This window comes from Crocodylus porosus, unplaced genomic scaffold, assembly GCF_001723895.1.
Source record: "Crocodylus porosus isolate Cpor-Errol unplaced genomic scaffold, CroPor_comp1, whole genome shotgun sequence".
Lineage (NCBI taxonomy): Eukaryota > Metazoa > Chordata > Crocodylia > Crocodylidae > Crocodylus > Crocodylus porosus.
This window is the reverse complement of record NW_017728913.1, coordinates 10,762,904-10,783,691: the sequence shown is the minus strand read 5'-3', so window position 1 is coordinate 10,783,691 and position 20,788 is coordinate 10,762,904. Positions and strand designations below refer to the sequence as shown.

The window sequence follows — 20,788 nt, the reverse complement described above, 5'->3', positions numbered from 1 at the left end:
AGGGAGGGGAGAGAGGTTGAAAAATTAGTCCATATGAATGGCTAGATTCACTTTCCTAATTGGATTTAGGGAAAAAAAAAAAAGGCTCTACAACATTACAGACTTACTAACTTACATTTGTCACCTGATTTCGTTGGTTACAAGCTAGATAAACAGTAAACCAAACATGACTGAAATCTTTAATTCCATCTTGTCTCAGAAAAAAATAATGGGTTTCAGAAAACAGATGTTTTAATTACTTCACTTACAGTTTACTCCACAATAAATGTAGTTGATTTAGGGAAACCATAGTTTCAACTGGCAAGTTGTTGGAGGTTACTGGGTAAGTGGTTAAATATGTAATGCACACACAAAGACTGCAATATGCAGCCTTTTGAGAGATTTACGTCAAAGTATAAATATTTTAATTGGATAAAGAGAGCATCGCTTTTAACTGGTGAAAATGGGTTCTCTGTGCATGGATGACTATGAAAATCTGTTGACCCATAGCAATTTATCCCCTGTAGTCTTCAGACATTAAGTACAACTTTTTTAAACTTTCTTCTGAAATCTGGAATAATATCTTAACATAGACCATTTTGTAAGATGTTTCTCATTTTCTTAGAATATTTTCAATATTCATTCTAAGTTTTGTTTCTAGTCTGACTGAATGCTAAATTCAATGCAGAAATCAATTGACAATTCTAGGCTTTCATTCTAGACTGAAAAACTTGCCCTTTTTTACAGTGTTGCTTTCTTGGTATAGGTGGGGAAGTGTCGGATGGTTTCTAGACTCAAGGCACCTGTTCATGGAAGAACTCATTTAGGTTGAACAGGTTCACTAGCTTGCCAGCTCCAATTGCAGACCCTGGTGATATGAAATTGCACAGCATAAGGTTAATGACAGTGGGTGAGAGAGGCTTCAAAGGGTTTGGTATGACCCCAGCATGCTTGGCATTCCTTTCTGCTGTGTAAAGGTTTGGAGTTGTCTCCTGAGGGTCCAGAGAGCATGCTCAGGGCAAGAAACCTAACTCTGTTGTAGGTTATTCCTCCAGTCTTGCAGAGGGGAAGGTTGTCATGGCAATAAATCAGGAAGGATCACAGGCATATGGAAGAGAAATAAATTCTTTCTCTCCTCCTTACTGTACTCTATGCATGCATTAACAGAGGAAAAAAGGAGGCAGGTAAAACAGATGCTGTGTAAGTATATTGTGCTATGTATTAGTACACTCCAGTGCTGTAGTTTATATTACAATCAGCCTCTTTGTCTAAAGCAAGACAGAAAACCTCTGTTCTTACAGCAAAAGGTTGTTCTGGGGTGTTTTATGCATGCTTTGCTGCTCTGTCCTAATAAGCATGCAGACATGTAACATAAAGATAATCTAAGAAGGTATCCCCAGGTGGCTGTTGATTTTTGTATAACATACTTCCTCCATGAGGCAGAGAAATCCAAAGGTGTTAGGCTAAAGGCAAGACCCAAATACAATGCCCTATGGCATTATTCTTTAAAGGATGGCGCTGGGTATCTGGGGAGTTGTTCTGGCTATTTGTAAATTAGAACACATTAGGAGGAGAATTGAAGGGTGGTGCTCAGCTTCCCCCAAGAATCCTGCTTTGACCAGAGGTTCAGCTACTAAACCAGGAGGGGGACTCAAGGTTAAGGCTCTGGATACAACCAGATTCTATACTGTGGGATTTCTGTTGTACTCATCAGTCAGGAAAGCAAGTCCTGAATGGGGATGGTCTTCAGCAGGACTTCCACTGTGCGTTGCATCTTTCACAGAAACATAACATCATTCAGTGTGCAGTTTGGGTGATTAACGCAGCTATTAATGAATCTATATGTAGAATCACTTCTATAATATATTGTTTAATATAATAAATGAAGGTTAATAGAACAAGCTTAAATGTAATAGAGGTACAATGAAATAGGCAGGACACCAGTGGAGACCTTCTTTGTTCAATGAACATTTTGTAAGGTATGTCTGTTTTGGCAATGTCTAGTTTATTGCTTTTTTGGCAGGAGTTAAATATGGCGAAACTATCAGAGCAGATAGTGGACTATGAGGAAACAAAGCAACACGTCTATATAAAAATGTTAAGGTTGCACAGAGAAGCACTTGAATCAGGAAATAAAAGATGAATATTAAGATTGTTTGCAGTCTTAATTCTGCTCCTTATGTATGTGTGCTGTGATATAGTCTTATTATATGGTATATATGCTATTTTTTAAATTGTACAGGTTTTTCCCCATTACCTCAGAAAATCTGTATGCAGTGACCTGCCTATGCCATCAGTGGGGAGAGACTTCAAGATAGTCAATATCTAAGGCTTTGTCCTCATACTGGTGCTTTTTTGTTGTTATCTTGCTTTATGGTGAGATGACGAATGCACAGTTCACTGAAGACAAGTTTCCTGTAATTTTACCATGTGGTAGCTAGGTAAGGTCACCTTGTCTGTTGTGCCTTGCTTAATTTAACTTCAGTAAAACTACGTTACTTTATTTCCCCTACCGTTTTAGACTTGGATAAGTAAAGTGTATTAGTTCCTCTAAATGCACCTTTTTCTTAGCAGTAAAGAGAACCTAAAGCACAGTTCCCTACTGCTTCACCTAAGTAACATCTCTAGTTGTAAGTAGTTGGCTTTTACTTTCTACATGGGCCACTAAATAGCTGGAGACATGATTTTATAATGGAGCCTTTGCTTCAGTTCCTTTGCACTTTGTAAGCTATGCACTAGTAATTCAGCTCCTTACCTTCATTTAAGTTCATTTCAACAACAGGGACAAGAGAAGAGGTTTGCAGAGGAGGAGTTCTGTCATGTGATTAGAAAACAAATTGTTATTTTACAAATTACACGTTCTACATTCCTGGTACATTACCTTTAAATGGCTTGGTATAATTAATTGCCCTGTGCTTTCATGTTTACTTCAGGATAAATTTGTTGTTTGCTTTTTCTCCTAACTCACGCCAAACCTATATATCCATTTAAATAGGCAGAAATGCAACCAATAAGTGTTTCTATATAATACTAGTGTTCATTCATCTCCCTGCTGACTTTTTGTGTTTAATTTTAAGTCAAGAAAACTGACCTAGCAGTTGTAAGGGGTTTTTTTCCTTACAGAAATTTGATCTTCAACTCTAATTTCTTCCTGTATCTTTTCAGTTAATATATCTAAAAATAATCTTTTACTTGAACCTATTGCAAAAATTATGTATAGGTAACTTAAATTTCTCTATCTAAAAATGTATTCCAGGGAGCAATCTACTCTTATATCTGTCTTAAGTCACCCGTTTTTAAGTAATAGAGAAACTCATACCTTTTAGCCTTTTCTGCTAGCCGTTGTTATGATATATAAAGGATACAAAATTCCAGAGTGATGCTATCCATGTGGTAAACTGCATTTATTGTGTACTTTTAAACCACTGGCTTGCTCTCTTCCCATTAATTCATCTCTTCTGAGGCTTACTCAGAGTTTAGGAATGCTAGACTAACTTCAAACAGCTTCCCTTTTTTTTTTTCCAAATTGATTTGTGTCAAAAAAAAAAAAATCATGTCTTGCCTTCCACTCAGATGAAGAATTTTTTCTCACAATTACTCTGACTCGACATGCAAGATGTTCCATAATAAATAGTTGAATTAGTAAGTTTACAGTCGCAATTCTGTCTAGGTAGAAACAGGAACTTTTACCCATTAGGAATGCAGCAATTCTGGCATTCCAGTGAGTGACTGGTTAGTAGACACAATGCGTCCTAAGAGATCTGACTTAACAATAATGAGGCATTTTTCCTTTACAGAAGGAGGCATCCTAAGTCTCTTTTTTAAAAGGTTTTTAATTTCATTAGAGAGATTTTTCTCTTCCTCTTCATATCTGTATAGTTAGATTCAGCCAGGTTCTTGCCCAAACCAGTGCAGAGCATTGGGAAAACGGTCTTAAAAGAGTAGCCAATTTTGACTGAAGATTTGTGGGGGGGGGGGGGTGAAGTCAGGGATAGAAATGGTGCCGTACTAATTGCTGTAGCTGTGCTAAGTGGATTAAATCAGAAAGAGCCAGTTTCAGCCCCTAAAGTGGCCCTAAAATGGAGAAGAAAAAAGGTGGCTCAGAGCCACCCCCCAAGTTCCTCAGCTGCTTCCATTTTGAAGTCTTCACAGTTGATCTGGCCTACCTTCACTGAGGCACTTGGCTCTGTGTACAGAACAATGTGGAAATTACTCCCATTTAAAAATAATCTGTAAGTATTTCTTAAATAGTTACACTGTTTAAATGTGTAGAGTACACACTATGGTGATGTTTTGGTGTTCTGCGTAACACACTTATCAAAAATTCCTACTTACACCACACCATTATTGTTCTTAATTCCTCTTTTATACATACGCCAATGAACATACGCACTGAACTGGCTATTTCTAGAGTGGTCCATCTCCTATTCAGTACCCTCCTTGGTATTCACCATTATCGTTTCAAAGATGCCAGAGAAAACCTCTCCAACCATTCTGTTCAATAGCCATTAATGGGCATATCATCCATGAATTTATCCAGTCCCTTTTTGAAACCTAGCTATGTTATCTGCCTGAAAATGGAGGGAGCTCTTGCCACCACAGCTGGAGTCTTGAACCCACAACTTTAGGTCCAGGAGGCCAGCAAGCTCACCACTGTACCACAGCTACAGTGCACAGCTGTATCTACACTGGACATAGGTGTGCAACATGAACTTAATATACACCTTGTTTCTTGCACTGAAATTTAAATTTTGCATTTAAGTATATACCACAAGTGCTTAGATGTTGATTATATAGTTCTATAATGAGACCATCCTAGAGTCTCGCTACTCAGAAATGTTCCTGCAATGAGAAATGGGATGTTTCTTTGGTATGTTTTACTGTAATCTCTGTCCTTCTGGGGATTATACAGCTCTGCGGGTGATTTGTGTAATTCAATCTAGTCTTTCATTAGAAGTAATAGACAGTCTTAATTACAGAATGCCACATGACAAACTGTTAAAGGTGCTAGAAATGTTGCCAACAGGAAAAGGATTGGACATTGTGAATTTTTATTAATTAGGAGAGTTGGCATTACTGACTGGAAAATCAGATTTGTTTTGTGTCCACTGGAATTATGTTATAGAATTTTTCCCATATGTTGTGAATTGTAAGTTATAAGTGTTTTTTAAAAGACACTTAAAAGTTATCTACTCAGATAAAATCTGCTGATATTGAATACATATAAAATGTATAAGGAATTTATTGGATTTTTCTCTCCTGTAGAAAGTTTGAGAACTGTTTTTCAATAAACTGCAGTCTGTTGTAACATAGCAAGTATGCTAATTCTGTGGAAGGAAGATTATCTGTTCCTCAGAATAAAAATTCATTTTAGACTGTAATCCTGGTGATGTTTTTCCAGATTACTGTATAGCAAGGTAGAGATACGGATAGGCACTTTATATGCACTGTCTCTTCTACCCCTTTCCCACTACCTACCACAGCTGGGAAGTAGGGTTGTCCCTTGACTATGACTAGTGCTAATTTGGAAGAGCAGCAGAGTAAAACTCGCACACTCCTAACTAGTTTCACTGCTGTTCAATATTTTGCAGTCTTGTCAGTTTCCATCTGCTGCTGTCTGAAAAACTAACAGAAGCAGCAAACCCTAAAATGACTTAGAGATTGAAAGAAAATACAAATTTCTACTAATGTCTTATTGGTGAAAACCAATTCTGGAAAACTGGATTTGTTTTAGCGCTATGCAGAAAACAAAGAAAAGTTAATGTAAGAGTACATCGCTAGAAACTTGCCTGGGTATTCATACAGAACGAGGACCTGGCAAGTTGAAAAGTATTGGGGAAAAATGTTAATTTCGGCAGATGAGACCCACACCAAAGCTCAATTACAGAACATTTTTCCAGCCCAAAGGACAAGGGGAATAGCCTTCCAGACATACAGACACCATTGAAGTGTTATCATCTGCCAGTACATAACTTTCCCTGTAATTAGAACAGGAAGCAGAATGTCTTATATTTAATGTAAACAATACCTGAGATATACTAAGTTTCTGCAGTGTGGTCATTGCTGGCAAATGTTGATTCATTGAGTTAATATGAGGGTCATGATTAAAGTAAAGAAATTAACAGATATGTCTGGGGGTTTTTAATTGTAAAAGAGTATCTGGTGGTCATTAAGCAGGGAGAATAATAAGGAAAAATTTACAAGAGAATAAAATGGAAAAGAAAATGGTACCATGTTCCTTCACAGTAACCTCTAAGAAAACTCTTGGTTACCTGACTGCATCACCTAGGACCACATGTCATTTTGTTCAAAATGTGCATGTACGTCCACCATAAAGTTTATTTTGTCCGCTTTGTTAGGGATACTGGCTTTTCCATGTTGATTCCTGTAAATTTCTTCTGACAGCTAAAAGTACAGACACATGCGAACACACATGCTTATGTACACACACCTTACTTACCTCAAGCAGGTTTGCTGATGTACATGTAAATCCTTGGTTCTAAATTACTCCATTAGGAATTTTTTAAGTCTGCATAGAGATGGTATCTTTGACTTCCTTCTTATCCTGACAGTTTGTGTTAACTTTTTTTTCTGTAACTGGTTATTTCTTTAGCAGAGAACCTAAATTCCCTATGTACACCCAATATAGTGGGTGTATTTACCCTTCCCACTCCCACAGCTGCTTCTCCTGAGATGTATTAGAGTAGGAGGAGAGTAACAGTCTCCTGAGATGTGCAGCTTTGTTCACATCTAAAGTATAACGTCAACGCTGAACCGTTTTGTTCTCATAAAATATACAGCACTGAGGCTTAATGGATAATGGCATAAATTCCAAGATTTGATGGGCAGACCTTACAGTGATCAGAAAAGCCACTTTCAGTGAGAGTCAGTAAAAGAAGTAAAGCTTCCTTGGGGACTCAAAGTGCTTATTGGTCAGAGAAATGGAGAAGCCATGTCTAGAAACCACAGCTGTGTTAAGAGTCTGTATGTGTATGCTTTGGTATAATGGTTATGCTGCCTTCTACAGAGTCTGCAAAGTGCTTATTATACTTTGAGTGCTATTATCTGAATAATACATTACATAAGAAAACAAAAAGGTTGAGATACCAAGTTGAATGAGAAATATGTTGATAGAGTTGGGATGAGTTTTTTTTTTCCCCCACCTCTTTAAAGATGTGCCTCCATTATTTACCGTAGAATGTCCTTTGTACTGCTCTTCTTCAGCTCCAGCGGTACTAAATAGGAATGCCTGGTGAGTACTTTAAAGCCCCTGTACTTAGGATGATCTGCAGCTATTTTTCAAATGTAAACAAAATTTATAACAAGGTGTTCTGAAGAAGCTGGAATCTACTTTGTAGAGTTTTCTGTCCGTAGGACAGGATTACTGCTTGTCTGTCTTGGTTCTTGCAAGGATTCACATTCATTGAAAAGGAGGCCCATAGGTTGAGAGCAGACGTTATCATGTCCATACCACAATCACTTTCAAAAAGCATTCAGGAGGTTGAGATATTTACTGCTGTGGGCCTGAGGAAAAATCTGTATGTTTCCAATGTGAAAAAGACCATATCCAGCTTAGTTTGCTATCTGGAATAATGAATCATCTCATGGCTGCTTTGTCTCCCTTTGGTTAGACACTGCTATTTTCCATGGATAGGTTCTTCCTTTAAGTTCTTTTCTGAGAGGTTCAGTGAATGTATATTTTCTAAGTTACACTTTGTTAGATGTTTCAGCCTGTAGCTCAAAGGTTTTTTGTTATTGTCTTTGACCTTGACTCATGGGATTGCAAGAGAAAGCTCCTGTCTTGGGAATCCATGTCAGATATGTCTTGCTTTGATTTGTTGATCTCCTGTTCTGCCACTGACGACTTCTGTGCCATTGGGGCAAGTCATCTGATTCTCTGTTTCCATCTGAAAAATGGGAAAAGTATTATTCTGCTTAAGAAGGATACATTGAGGATAAATCAGTAAATTCTCCAGAGGCATTTAGATACTGCAGCAATGGGGACCATATAATTAATAGTTTATGGACAGTAACCAAGGAATGTTCTGACACTGTGACTCTTATAATGCACAAAAGCAGAATTTTAGTGTGATATGGAAGAGGGCTGCAAACTTTAAGAAGATGGAAGCTTAGGGTGTTTATAGATGTGCTCTGGGAGGTTGGGGAGAGGGGTCGCTTTAATTAGTGCAGCTCCAAGAGCCATGCTAATTAAAACATCCAGAGCATCACATGTATCAGCATCCCCATGCAGAAAAATGGTGGCAGGGCACTTTGAACTCAAGCTCATTGAACAAATTTTAGTTTAAAGTGCCCTGTCACCATTTTTCAGCATGGAGACGCTGATGCGCGTGATGCTGGAGTCTGCTGGAGTGCAGTAATTAATTACCACATTCCACCAGAGTCAATTAATTGAGTCTTCTCCAATGCGCTGTAATTATAGTGTGTTGGAGAAACCTCCTTGAATGTGTATAGGAGCCCTTAGCAGCCAATTTTGGAGCAAACTCCTACATTTATCAGCCCTCATAAATGCTAACTGATATGATGGATCAAAATTCCAAGCAAGGGCAAGGCACTGTTCCCTTTGGAGAATCCCAGTGACATGTCCTGCACCCACCCTTTCCAGTTCTAGTAGGAAGTTAGGTTAAAAATAACAAAAGAAAGTTCTTTTTCACACAGCCTGTAATTAAAGTGTGGAACTCATTGCCACAAGATGTTGGAAGCTGATAGTTTCACCAGCATCAAAAAGGGATTGGACAAATTCTTGGAGGAAATGATTATCAGTAGGTATTGAGCATGGGAGTTAGGGGTACAGCCTCTGTATCAGAACTTCCTGGACTTTAACTGCTAGAGACTGCAAGTAGGAGAGAAACTGTGGAAAAACTCCTGGTCATATCTGTTCATACCCCCTTGCCGCATCCATTCTGCACTGTGAGATGCAGGACACTGGGCACGATGGTCTGACCCAGTAAATGGCAATTTTTGTTACGTAAATGTCAGATTCTCCCTGAGCACTGTCCTAAAACACTCTGCACTGCACCACTAACATTTTATAGTGAGCTTGGCAACCAGCACATTTTTTAACCCTGATTAATTGATCGGTTCCTCTTTATAGCCATAGAAACTGATGTTTCTCATGATCTGGAAGAACTAAAAACATCTTTTGGGGGAAAATGTGGGAGGTGTACTCTTAGTTTTTCTTCAGGTTCTACTATAGTGTAAGAAAAAACACTTGAGAAGTATGCATGGCTGTGGGGTGGGCAAACAAAAGCAGAGGAAATATGGATCTTCTAATGTTAGGGGTTGGTTGTTTTGTTTTGGTTTTTTTGGGAGGGGGGTATAGCCTTAAACCTCCTTTTAAAATAGAGAGATTTTGAAGGAGGGAGGGTAGGAGGAGAAAGCACAGAATATACAGTGCGTCAGGAGAATTGCATTCCCTGGGAAACCTAGACACATTTCTTGAATTTTACAGATTAACCCCTATGTAACATATTCATGTTTTCAATCTATGTTACATAATTTTCTGATTTGACAAACCAGTTGCTGTTACTGTTCAGCAACCGGGAGGCATTTTAAACCTCTTTGCTGGTAAAGAGGGAGTATATTTTCCAATTATTTTAACATTAACTTCACTTTTTAAGTACTAATTTGGGGCCATTGAATGCACTAATGTAAAGGTCCAGTCAGCTTGCCAAGGGCTACAGTGAAACTGTAATGAGTAGAGTTGAGCAGGGGTCTTTTGCGGTTGTTCCAGCTAGAAAATTCTGAAGTATGTTCCGCTGGAAAATATATATAAAATATACTATACAGTAGTAGTATGTATCTGTGTGTATAAAGGTTTTAGCAGTATTCCAGTAGTACATATAGTACTACTATCTGTGTGTGTGTGTGTGTGTGTGTGTGTGTGTGCGTGTGTGTGTGTATGTACATGCACATGCACGCGTGCGCGCACACACACACTATAATAGTAGTACTGAGATATATATACACACGCACATACTATTGGAATATTGTAAAACCTTTATATATAATGTGTGCGTGCGTGTGTGTGTGTGTGTAAAAATAACGTGTGTGTGTGTATATATGTATATATAGGTATGTATATATAGGTATATATGTAGATTTTAGCAATATTTCATCAGCCTACAAGTGTACTTTGAAAAAATAAAACACTGCTTGTTTTTTTAAGGAAAAAGCCAGTGGGTTGGAGGGGGCTATAGGTACGGGGCTATTTAATTTCCTGCCAAAGTCCTTCCTCTGCTCTGTGCTTACAGGCTCCCTGGAGCTGAGCACCATATAATTGATGTGCAGCCTGCATTGCTGAAGCTTGGACTGCACCATTCTGCAAGCGAGGGAAGATGTAATCTGATCCCTCTGCTGCGAAGGGAGGAATCGGTTCAGTCAAGGCTTTGACAGGGCAGAGTCTCCTCCAATAATCGTCCCCCTCTCTCTCATTATTCCCTCAAGTTCTACTCCGTCAAGCTGCATGTATGTATGCGTGTCCTAGGAAGCGGCTTGCTACTGAGCTTCATTTGCCTTTACGGTGGAGTTTTGCTGCTGGTTCTGCTGCCTAATCTTCCTTTTCTGACGTGCCCGAGCATGTCCACATTAGAGTCTGTGACATACCTACCTGAAAAAGGTTTATATTGTCAGAGACTACCAAGCAGTCGGACGCACGGGGGCACAGAATCGCTGAAGGGGAAAAATACTGAAAACATGGGGTTCTACGGCACTTTAAAAATGATTTTTTACAAAGTAAGTAATCTGTTGGGATTTTTTCTCCTCTTTTGCTTGTGTGCGTGTGTGTGTCGATGAAGAAAAAAATCTGTATCATCAGAGATGGCTGCAGTATCCTCTTTTTTGGTGGGTGGCTGGATGCCTGACATTCTGCTCTATACGATGAATGAAGGCAAATAATGAAATGACTAAATGAGATGCAAAAGCCTTTCATTTTAGGCATCCAAAGAAGTAATATATCTTAATCTGAGAATTTGCAGTCAAATAAACTGCTTCACTCTTGAAATGCAGCTCAGCTGCACATTAACAGGAAAGCATTTTATGTATATAGTGTTTTTTTCCGGGGATCTTCTTTCCTTGTTCCATATCACTCGGGCTTTATTTGATTTTGAATGTTACTTAACATGCATGCACTATAAGAGTAACATATGGTTGATAAATGCATGTAAATGCAGTATGCTATGGAAGACTTTGGTACTGCTTAGTGTTGTTCCTGGTAACGATGCAGAATACAGTTGATTTTTTTTTTCACTGCAAGACCAGTTATTTCAATAAATCAACAGTGTCTAAAGACTCCATGATTCATATTTACAGGAAAATATTTCATAGGAATGTTTACTTGATTTCTGATGTAAGGTTTTAGTTGCATAAATATCTTCTTAAAATCTAAATTTGACACTAGAACACTCTGCTGGAAACAAAGTTTTATTTTAGCGTGCTACATGACAATTTTGTCAGCATATTTGCTAGGTATTTTCTGAGATGCTTGAAGCCCGGATATGTTAGACCTGATTGGAATAGATGCAAAAGTTTCCTATGGTAATTGAGAAAACAAAAATTTGGCCAAGTCATGATAAGATAAATACAGGACTGCATGTTGCTTTAGATGGTCTCTTCATCGGTGGAAGAATAAATGAATATATATGGGAATATATCTGGTTATGCTATTGTTGGCATTACATTTCTTATATGTAACAATTTGCGCTTTTGAAAAAGTAAATCTCCCTCTCTTTTGAGAGAGGGAACTAGAAAAGGTACATAGTCATTGGTGCAATGATATTCTCTCAGGAAAATACGTTTAATGTTTAACTCAAATTAAAAACTTGCATTATTATGAAAAGCCTTCCTTCAGATCCCTACCATGAGTTTCCTCCTTGATGATATAGCAAAATAAATTAGATTTATGCTTCCAGTGGGTTTTTGCTGGCTTTCTCCTGTACAATGATAAAAGATGGTCTCCATTAGTCTGTGATGCTTAGAACAGTGTGGATTTTTTTTTCTCCTCTTTTTTTGGGGTGGAGTGATATTAGCAGGGTTGTTTTCTGTTTTGTTTGAGGTGGGGGGAGACTTCTGTTTAATGTTTGCATGGTGACCTGCTGTGTTGCCCCGTGTGAGGCATGGGCAAGAAAACAAGGTTAGCTATAAAGCAAGCTTTTTGCTGTGCATGGTTCCCCCTTTCCTTCCTCTTTTCCCCTTTGGTAAAAACAGAATGGGTAACCTTAGTAAACCTTTTTTTTGTGCTTGTTCATGGATCAAAATTAAACTTTTCAGTGACTTGTTTTAAAATGATATATAAATATCTAACTATATGGAAAACAACATGTTTCTGTGTATGTTAAAGCTTTTGCAAATCCAGCTCATTTGAGGCAGGTAGACTGGTACAATAAATGGTTAAATCTAAGCACAAAGATTACATTTTTAGAAAACCTAAAACTATTTAACATTGTATTAACCTAAAACCATATATCCTAACATGAAATTGAAGAAATAAAATCATTGACAAATTTAAAGTTTGAATTTTGTTGCACAAGTAGTTTTTGCATTCTGCAGCCAATAGTACTATTAATAGCTAAAACATTTTCCCTACCTTATCTTTAAAAAAAACAAACAAACAAACCTTCATTTAACATAAAATGATTTTTAGCTGAGTTCAAAAATTTGTGGTTTAAGATTACCAGCATATGCACAGAGTAATCTGTACTTGTCTGGCAGGATGAATCTGACTTTCACTGGTTTCAGTCTCCTTGGTAATTTTTGCGGACTTGATTTTCCTTTTTCCTTTTAATAGTTGCCCTGCTTATTATTTGTTTTTTGATCATATCTAATTGTGGGTGACATTCAGGATTAAATTTCTTTTTCATCTTTACCCCTTTTGGAAAAATGTTGGTGTCATCTTTGTCAGTTTTACTGCAGTTTCATAAATATTTGAAACGTTAAATTAAAAATGTTAAGATAAGTCTTTGGGTTTTTTTTCTTTAGCTTTTTGTTTTAAAATACTAAAATATACATTTGGTGTTCAATGCAGGGGGGCTACCCAACATTTAACCCTTTGTTATAATAGTTATGGAAGTAGAATAATAGGAGAAGTATTTTGTTTTGTAAAGAATATACAAAGACTAATTCTGTAAATACATTTTATGTGCATTTTTTTAATTGAAACTTTGAAACCGGTAGTAAGATAATAGTTTTAGTTACCCAAGTCCACAGTAGTAATGATACTATACATCATTTGTATAAAAGGTACTTTATTAGTAAGTACTGCTTTGTTTTATTATTGCAGTCAGAAACTTTAATGGAAACACCTTACTAAAACTGAGTATTGATGTTAAAAGGAAAAAACTATTAATTTTAAGTATTACCTGCATGACTCATGATGGTGATGTAATTGAAACTGCAATCTTGTTATTATTTATCCCTGTTTCCCTGCCTCTGTCTTGCAGATGAAGAGAAAGTTGGACCATGGCTCCGAGGTTCGTTCTTTCTCTCTGGGAAAGAAACCCTGCAAAGTCTCAGAGTACACAAGGTAAGTAAATGTAATACTATATCATCTGGTCATGATTTGTTATTTACATCAGTCTTTCCAGCAGTCTTTCCAGCTTCTCAGCCTGAATCAGGGGTCCTCTCAAAAATTAACACTGGACAAGGGAATGGGTAGTGATAACAATATTAGTTTGCATTTCAGGTGGTTAAAACTATGGGAGCTGAAGAGTTTTAAGAGAGTAGATAAAGTTGTGCTGCTTCTGTGTTAAGATTTTCATTTAATTCTTAATATATGCCAGTCTATTTAGGGACTTCCAGAGACCTCAACACCTCCTACGGAATAAGTGTGAAATCAGTCAGGTTTTAAAAGGGACATTATGATAAGAAGAAAACACCAGCTATTACAAAATATGATTAAAAGTATCACTTTGCTATGGCAACTGGAATACTAGAACGGAAATATATGTAGGCAGTACAGACCATCTGGTCCTCAGCAAGTAACACATACATACTTGCTACCTAAAATATGAAATTATTAAGCGACCTGTTCTGCTCCCTTCTTGGTGTTGAATGCTACTTCATTGCACAAATGATTCCAGTTATTTCACTGAGACTCCTTACAGAATAAGCACTGCACAGCATGAGTAATGATGGTAGAATAGGGCCCTGGACGCATACATTATAACTCCTGTATGTATTGTAGTTGCCATAACAATGGTCCTCTGATGTCCTGCTGCATTCCATCATTTTGGAATTTACACCACTGTAAAACTTCCTTGCTGTAATAAAAATCAGTCTACTGCAGGCAAGCTGCTTACCACTTAAAATTGGGTTGGGATGTCAGTGCTATGAAATCAACCACAGATGTATCTTTAAAATGTAACTTCTTTCCTTTTAAGAGACTGGCTGAATAATGAGTGAAAATCTAAGGAAATGTGAAAGAAACCTGTTACATACCTAGTCCATGGATTTCTAAACATGGCATAAAAAAAGGTAGACCAGACCTTGGTGAGAGGAGACACAATTGTTCAGACTTCAAGATCTTGCTGCAGTTGATACATTTTTCTCCCAGTTTTTTAAAATCATTCTGCCAACATGCTTCCTCTACCAGTAGCAATCCCCCTCTGCACAGAGTTCTTGGTTCCCACAAAAGAAATTCAGTAAGCTATGCAGTTCATCCAAATGCAGCTAATTTTTTTTTCAGATGATTGTTTTACCTGTCCTGCTTCCTGGAATAGCTGATGGATAAGCATTAATAGAATAAAAATATTCAGAATGCTATCACTGCCAAAGGCATAAAGTTTGAACAGAGATCAAGTGTTTTAATGTAATTTGACTTCGAAGGAAAGAGATTTTGATATTTTCTGTTGTAGAACACTGAAGTTTTGATCAAGAGGCCTAATATAGGAATTCAGTCCAAGTATGACAGTCCCAAATACTCCATTAAAACACATAGCCATCAAATATTCCATATATTTTTAATGTCTCTTGTTTTAGGGTAATCTCTGTATGCCATGTAATTTACAACAGGTAAATCTGTCCTATTCGATCTTGCTACCTATGGCCAGTCCTACTATAGATATTTTACTTATAGGAAAACACCCTGTTCCATAATAAGAACAGTGAAGCAAATGTGGAAAGGGTGTGTTTCAGAAATAGATTACCTGAGCTATTTTCCTGATACTTGTTAACCCACACTAAGCATGCAATTTGTCCCATGGCTATAGGGTCAGCACAAGGTCCATGTACTAATCAAATACAACATAATCTTTATTTTGAGAGCCTTATTTTTGAGCTTTAAGTGTTGTCTAGACCTTTTGCTGGCCACTTTGCATAGGGATTGAGAGAGTTAGCAAAGCCACTGGTTTTAGAAATCTGTTTTGCAGAAATGCATAGATCAGCTTCAACTCATTACTATGTATTTTGGGGCCTATTAAATGTATAAGAACTACTTTTTTCATAGATGGTTCTGTAACCTGACATTTTGAATCACCAAATCAAACTCTAGTTAATAACAATATAGGTAAAATTTATTTTAATTTTTGTGTGTCAGTGTTTTTGAGTTCTCCTGGGTGAAACCAGCATGTTAGATTGGCAGCTCTGATGAACCTGGTTTGCTTGCATCAGTAAAACTAAATAGACTATTTGCATTAGTTGAATATCATTAAAGAGTCTGGCCTGTGCACTGTTATGTAAAACCAAGTGCTCTAAACTGTTTTTCATATAACATTCACTGATACAGATAGTAAAGAAATAAATTTGTCCACATAGTCTTTAATTTTCTTCACTATATGCAATTTTGATGCATACTAAAACTGTCCTACAGAACTTGGAAAAAGAAAAGTTATGCATCAGTGATATAGTAAAAGAATGAATTATGTATAATTCAATCCTTCGCCAGTATTATATAGCTGTTCTGTGTCCAGTAAAATCCTGAAAACCACATCTGCTAAAGGGTTAGCTTTACTATATACTAAAGCAAAAGATCAGAGCCTCCACTCTATTTTAAGTTTGTAAGTACTCTATATAAAGACATTTTAAGTAAAAGATCCCAAGTTTGTATTGAGGGAGAACTGAGTAAGATATGGTCAGACAGAATTACTGTGGATTTTATAGGACTTTTGAAAAGATTAAGTTTTCAAAAGACACCCAAATTTGAAGGTGCATATTCCTCTGCATCTGATCGCTTAAATAGGCTGATGAGAAAACTATGGGTCAAGATGGTTACAGAGCTGCTGCTTCTCTGCCCAGTCCCTACCCCCTTCTCTCTCCCCAGCTCCTTCCCCCAAAAACACTACTTACTAGTCTAACAATATGTAAACTTTTACAACTAAGTAAAATACATCAAAGTCAGTCTCTACAATAGCAAAGAACTATCAAATCATGGACACACACACACACACACACACACACACACACACACACACACACACACACACACACACACACACACACCCCCCCCCCCGTAGTAATACTCGTATATATATACTGTTGGAATGCTGCTAAAACCTTTATATACATAAACTAATCCCTCCTTGCCACACCCCCACTTCTTGCCAAGGACTTTTTCTTAGTTTGGCAGAAGCAGCAACACATTTGTCCTTTAGATCTAAGACCTCTGCATCCCTGCTTCAAATATCAGCAGAAAGCAGGCAGCCAGGCCTCCTACCATACTTAGTTCCCCTGAAGTCAAAGGAAATATACTTCATCTCCTGCCCAGTTACTACAGTATTATACATTTGGCTTTCAGAGGACACTCCCTATATTTTCCTAGCAGGAAAATGTAGCACTACAGTGGTAGAAACAGGTGGTTTTATGAAAGTGAGAATGGTAAATAGCCTCCTCACCTTGTTGTCTGGGTAATTTTATCATATAAAACTCAGTGTCCTTTATTTTTTTAATTAGGCTGTGTGACTACTGTACTAAATTATACATTTTTCATAGAGGTTTTTATTTTCCCAAATCCAGTTCTTTGTGACTTGTACTTCTTTTGCACGTAGCACTACTGGACTTGTGCCATGCTCAGCAACACCTACTACTTTTGGGGACCTGAGAGCAGCCAATGGCCAAGGACAACAGCGGCGGCGTATTACATCTGTCCAGCCACCTACAGGACTCCAGGAATGGCTGAAGATGTTTCAGGTAAACATTTGTAGAACACAAGTAATGATCTGAAATAGTTCAACTCAAGATTAAAGAAAAAACTTGGTTCTATAAAAGGAGTCAGCTTAATGTGTCCTTAGAGGTCTCTTTAACTGATTCTGTGTACTTCTGACAAAATAAATGGATATTAGCTTTAAGTGTAGTTTTCCAATCCAGGTAATTATTGTAGAGCTTCACCAAAAAGGTTGCTTTTCTTAGGTTTTTAAATAAATTAAACTGTATTGTTCAGTACTTTAAAATTTCATGCAAATACTGTCCAATGTGGAATTAGGTGTTTTTGTGGCCTCAAGCTAATATGTGACATTTTCACTTTGAGACTTATAAGCATTAGTGCATACTTTGTATCAGTGTGGTTATGGTACTAAATCTATCCCAAATCGGATTTCTTTAACTGGTAACTGGGGTACCTGGATTATAATGCTTTAAAACCTTAGTTATTTAACAGAAGTATTTCAGATTAAAGAGAAACTTTGTGTTGGTTTTTGCTGTTCTTTGTGGTGAATATATCCCCAGTTTGTACATGTGCATATAATTGAAAAGAAAGTCAAAACAAGAACCCCTCCCCCCTTTTTCACCCTAAACAATGACTATGCAAAGTTACATTGAGCAGGAATTTGCAAAACCAAATTATACACATATGGCCCCTAGCTAGGAATGGAAACATGGGTAGACACCAATTTAATTGGGAGCAAAGCCAATAAATTAACTTAAACTTGGTGTGCATTTCATAGACTTGGATTTAGTAGGCCTGTGTACTAACTGGATAGGTAATGGCCAACCTTGACTACTCCCCAGTAGCAGTAAATGCAGAGGAGCTAAAATATCTCCTTATATAGATGTCTCTTACTATACAGCATAGTGGTGTGTTTATAAAATGCAAAAAGACTATACATTTAGAATTAAGCCCAACATTTTTTGGTTTTAGTTTTAGGTAGAAGGAATGTTCAGTTTTATCAATCTAAAATAGAGAAGATGGACTCACTACATAGGAATTATTTCCATTATTATTAGCAGTGAATGTCAGAAGTTTAATGGAAACACAGTAGGCAGAGCAGTAAACTTACTAAAACAATCTCTTGGGTAGATAGCATTTTTTAGGCTTGATGTGCATCCCCTGATGATTTTTTAGGCTGTTAGGTTATCTAAGGTGTCAAGTGTTGTACTTAAAATAACCTTTCTCCTTTAAATGAGTAAATCTGTAATTCATATAAAACTGATACCCAGTTTTGAAATGAAATGTAAATGACCAGATGATCTTGCAAGAACAAATACTGAAATAAAGTTGTTAAAGGTTTGCTTTTCCTATAAAGAGGTTATTTATCCACAAGAATCAGATTCTCGTGGTATATGTGCTACTTCCTATATGTAGCTTTTCATAGTACATTGACATTAGCTTCTGAATATTCATTGGTAGAAAGCCTTCATTAGCAATGTAGAAGCAGTATACTGGAAGTATTTTATTGATATCCTTAAATATGTTTAGTTATTCACATGGTCTTTCTAAATAATTACATAAAACAGACACGTCAACTGAAAGGCTTAGTGCTTCTGGCATAAATCAGTAGTGATGGAGCACAATTTTGGTTAAAAATAAGTGATATAGTTGGTTATTTCTGGGGTGTATAGGATGAACTTGGGAACTTTGTCCAGGACTGCAGAATCCAGTTCCTGTAAAGGTACAAGTAGCCATGAATGACATTAGGCTACTGAATTTTGTTTTAGTGCTAAGGAAATCGGGACTTTGTAAAAACAACTGAATCTCTCAATATTTCAGGTCATGATTTCCCACAGAGCCTAAAGTTACATTCCCAAATCCTGCTTTAGGTTATCCTGTAAATGAGTGATCACCCAGCAGTTTCTGTTGATTACTTCTGACACTCCTTTTTATTGTTTGCATTTCTGAAATAAGATCACAGGTTTCACAACCTAATATAAGGCGCTCTCAAAATTCTTGTTATTAAGCAGTAGTTGTATCTTGGTTAATTCAGGGTCATCTTATTTTGCATTAATCTTTATTGTCATTAATGCTAGAAAGATAAAATACACAAAATCTGAAATATCCCAAACTATAGAAGTCTTAAGGGAAGTTGGCATTGTGTTAACTGTTGATCTCTTTAGGTATAGTTAAATTGGTACAGTTCCTGAGATGGCATTTCATAATGTCACTCTTGAAATTTGAATTTTCTCAACCAAATTGAAGAGTTTCCTTCCATTTTGGTAGAATAGTGCTACTAAATTAATTTAGCAGCCATATCTCATCTGTCATATCACATGCCCATCTGCATTCATAGTGTCTTTGCAAGCAATTTTAAATTGCGTTTCCAAACTGATCTGATAGTGAGATGCATTGGTTTGGGATAGAACTGCCTCCTCATTTTAAAGCTGGCATTTATGAGTGGTGTGTTAGCAGAGTTAATGTTATTACAGTCTCTTAACTCCACATTTAGGAGTTTTTTATTAATATTATTTACATATAAGTTGCATCCTCTATCTGACATGGGCTCAGGTCTTTTAATATGACAAATAAAAACTATACTTGCCTTGAGAAGCTTATCATTTTAGGAAAGAAGCCAATAAGATGAAAAGCATTTGGCAATTCAGTAGACAGAGCTGATTGGAAATTGACCAATGGAACACATCATCCTCAGAAAATGCATGAACATGTTGATTTCAGTGATAACATTCATTTAGAGATAAAAGCTGAAAAGCATTTTGATAAGGTCAAAACAGATCAGTGAGATTTTTTTTTTTAGACTAGAATGCTTAGATTTATCATGTTGAACCAACTTCTCTTTTTTTAATTTTTGTCAAAATGGAAATTTTTAAATTTCTTTTTGCAGGAAATTTGATCTGATTTTACTCAGGATCAGAAGTCTTAAAGATTTCCAGATTTCTTGCAAAACAGAAAGTTCCTGCCCAGTTGTACTAGGCCAAATGTTGTCAACCAGGGGTACATATATCCCCGGGGGTACTTGAGAAGGCCTATGGGGGGACACGCAGGCAGGCAGGGACAGAGCGCTGCCACACACCATCCTGCGCTGCTGTGCAGACGCTGCCCACCCAGCTGGACACATGGGGCAGGCGGAAGCTCCACTCCATGTTTAGCCATACACCACCCCGGTCTCCCCCCTACTCTGTGCCTGGCCGCTGTAGGTACACTGATCCAAAAAGGTTGAAAACCTCTGTACTAAGCCATCTATCTACGATAGTAAATCCAACATCCATGTAGGCATTTAGAATAAAGGACTCCTAATGTTCCTTCCAACCCACAATTCTACACTTGGGCATCATCACTTCAAATGTTAAAAATCAACATCCCACCTTCCTTTTCTTTTTTTCCTTTTACCTTTCTTTCTTGCACATTTTTGTGCAAGTAAAATACTTCTTGTAGTGATAAATTGTGTCTAATGTTTGTGAAACTTTTCCATATGAGTACAGTGAAAGTGGGAATCTGGTATACTGGGATTCCATTCCTAATAATGCAAATTAGTAGAGGTAGTCACTTTGAGGAACAGTTGAACATAACAGCATTGCTGATAGTTGAGAGCGCTTACTCTCAGCAGTTGTGATAATGTTTCTGTTTTGGGTAGCTGCAGTTACTGTAAGGGCTTTCTGGCTCTCCTGGTTAGCAAAAATACTGGCTGTCTCTTTC

The 20,788-nt window shown here is 37.2% G+C and overlaps 1 protein-coding gene across 3 annotated transcripts in view; it reads left to right on the top strand.

Annotated features, from left to right (window-relative positions):
- Positions 1 to 20,788, top strand: part of FBXW7 (F-box and WD repeat domain containing 7) — a 255,063-nt gene that overhangs the window by 205,830 nt on the left and 28,445 nt on the right. For 2 of the 3 annotated variants that reach the window (XM_019534476.1, XM_019534478.1), the window contains 2 exons: positions 13,434 to 13,516; positions 16,974 to 17,115. In XM_019534476.1, the coding sequence (XP_019390021.1) occupies positions 13,434 to 13,516; positions 16,974 to 17,115 (225 nt within the window). Of the gene's footprint in view, positions 1 to 10,308; positions 10,732 to 13,433; positions 13,517 to 16,973; positions 17,116 to 20,788 lie in introns of those variants that run through there. The other variant, XM_019534477.1, reaches the window with a different exon arrangement.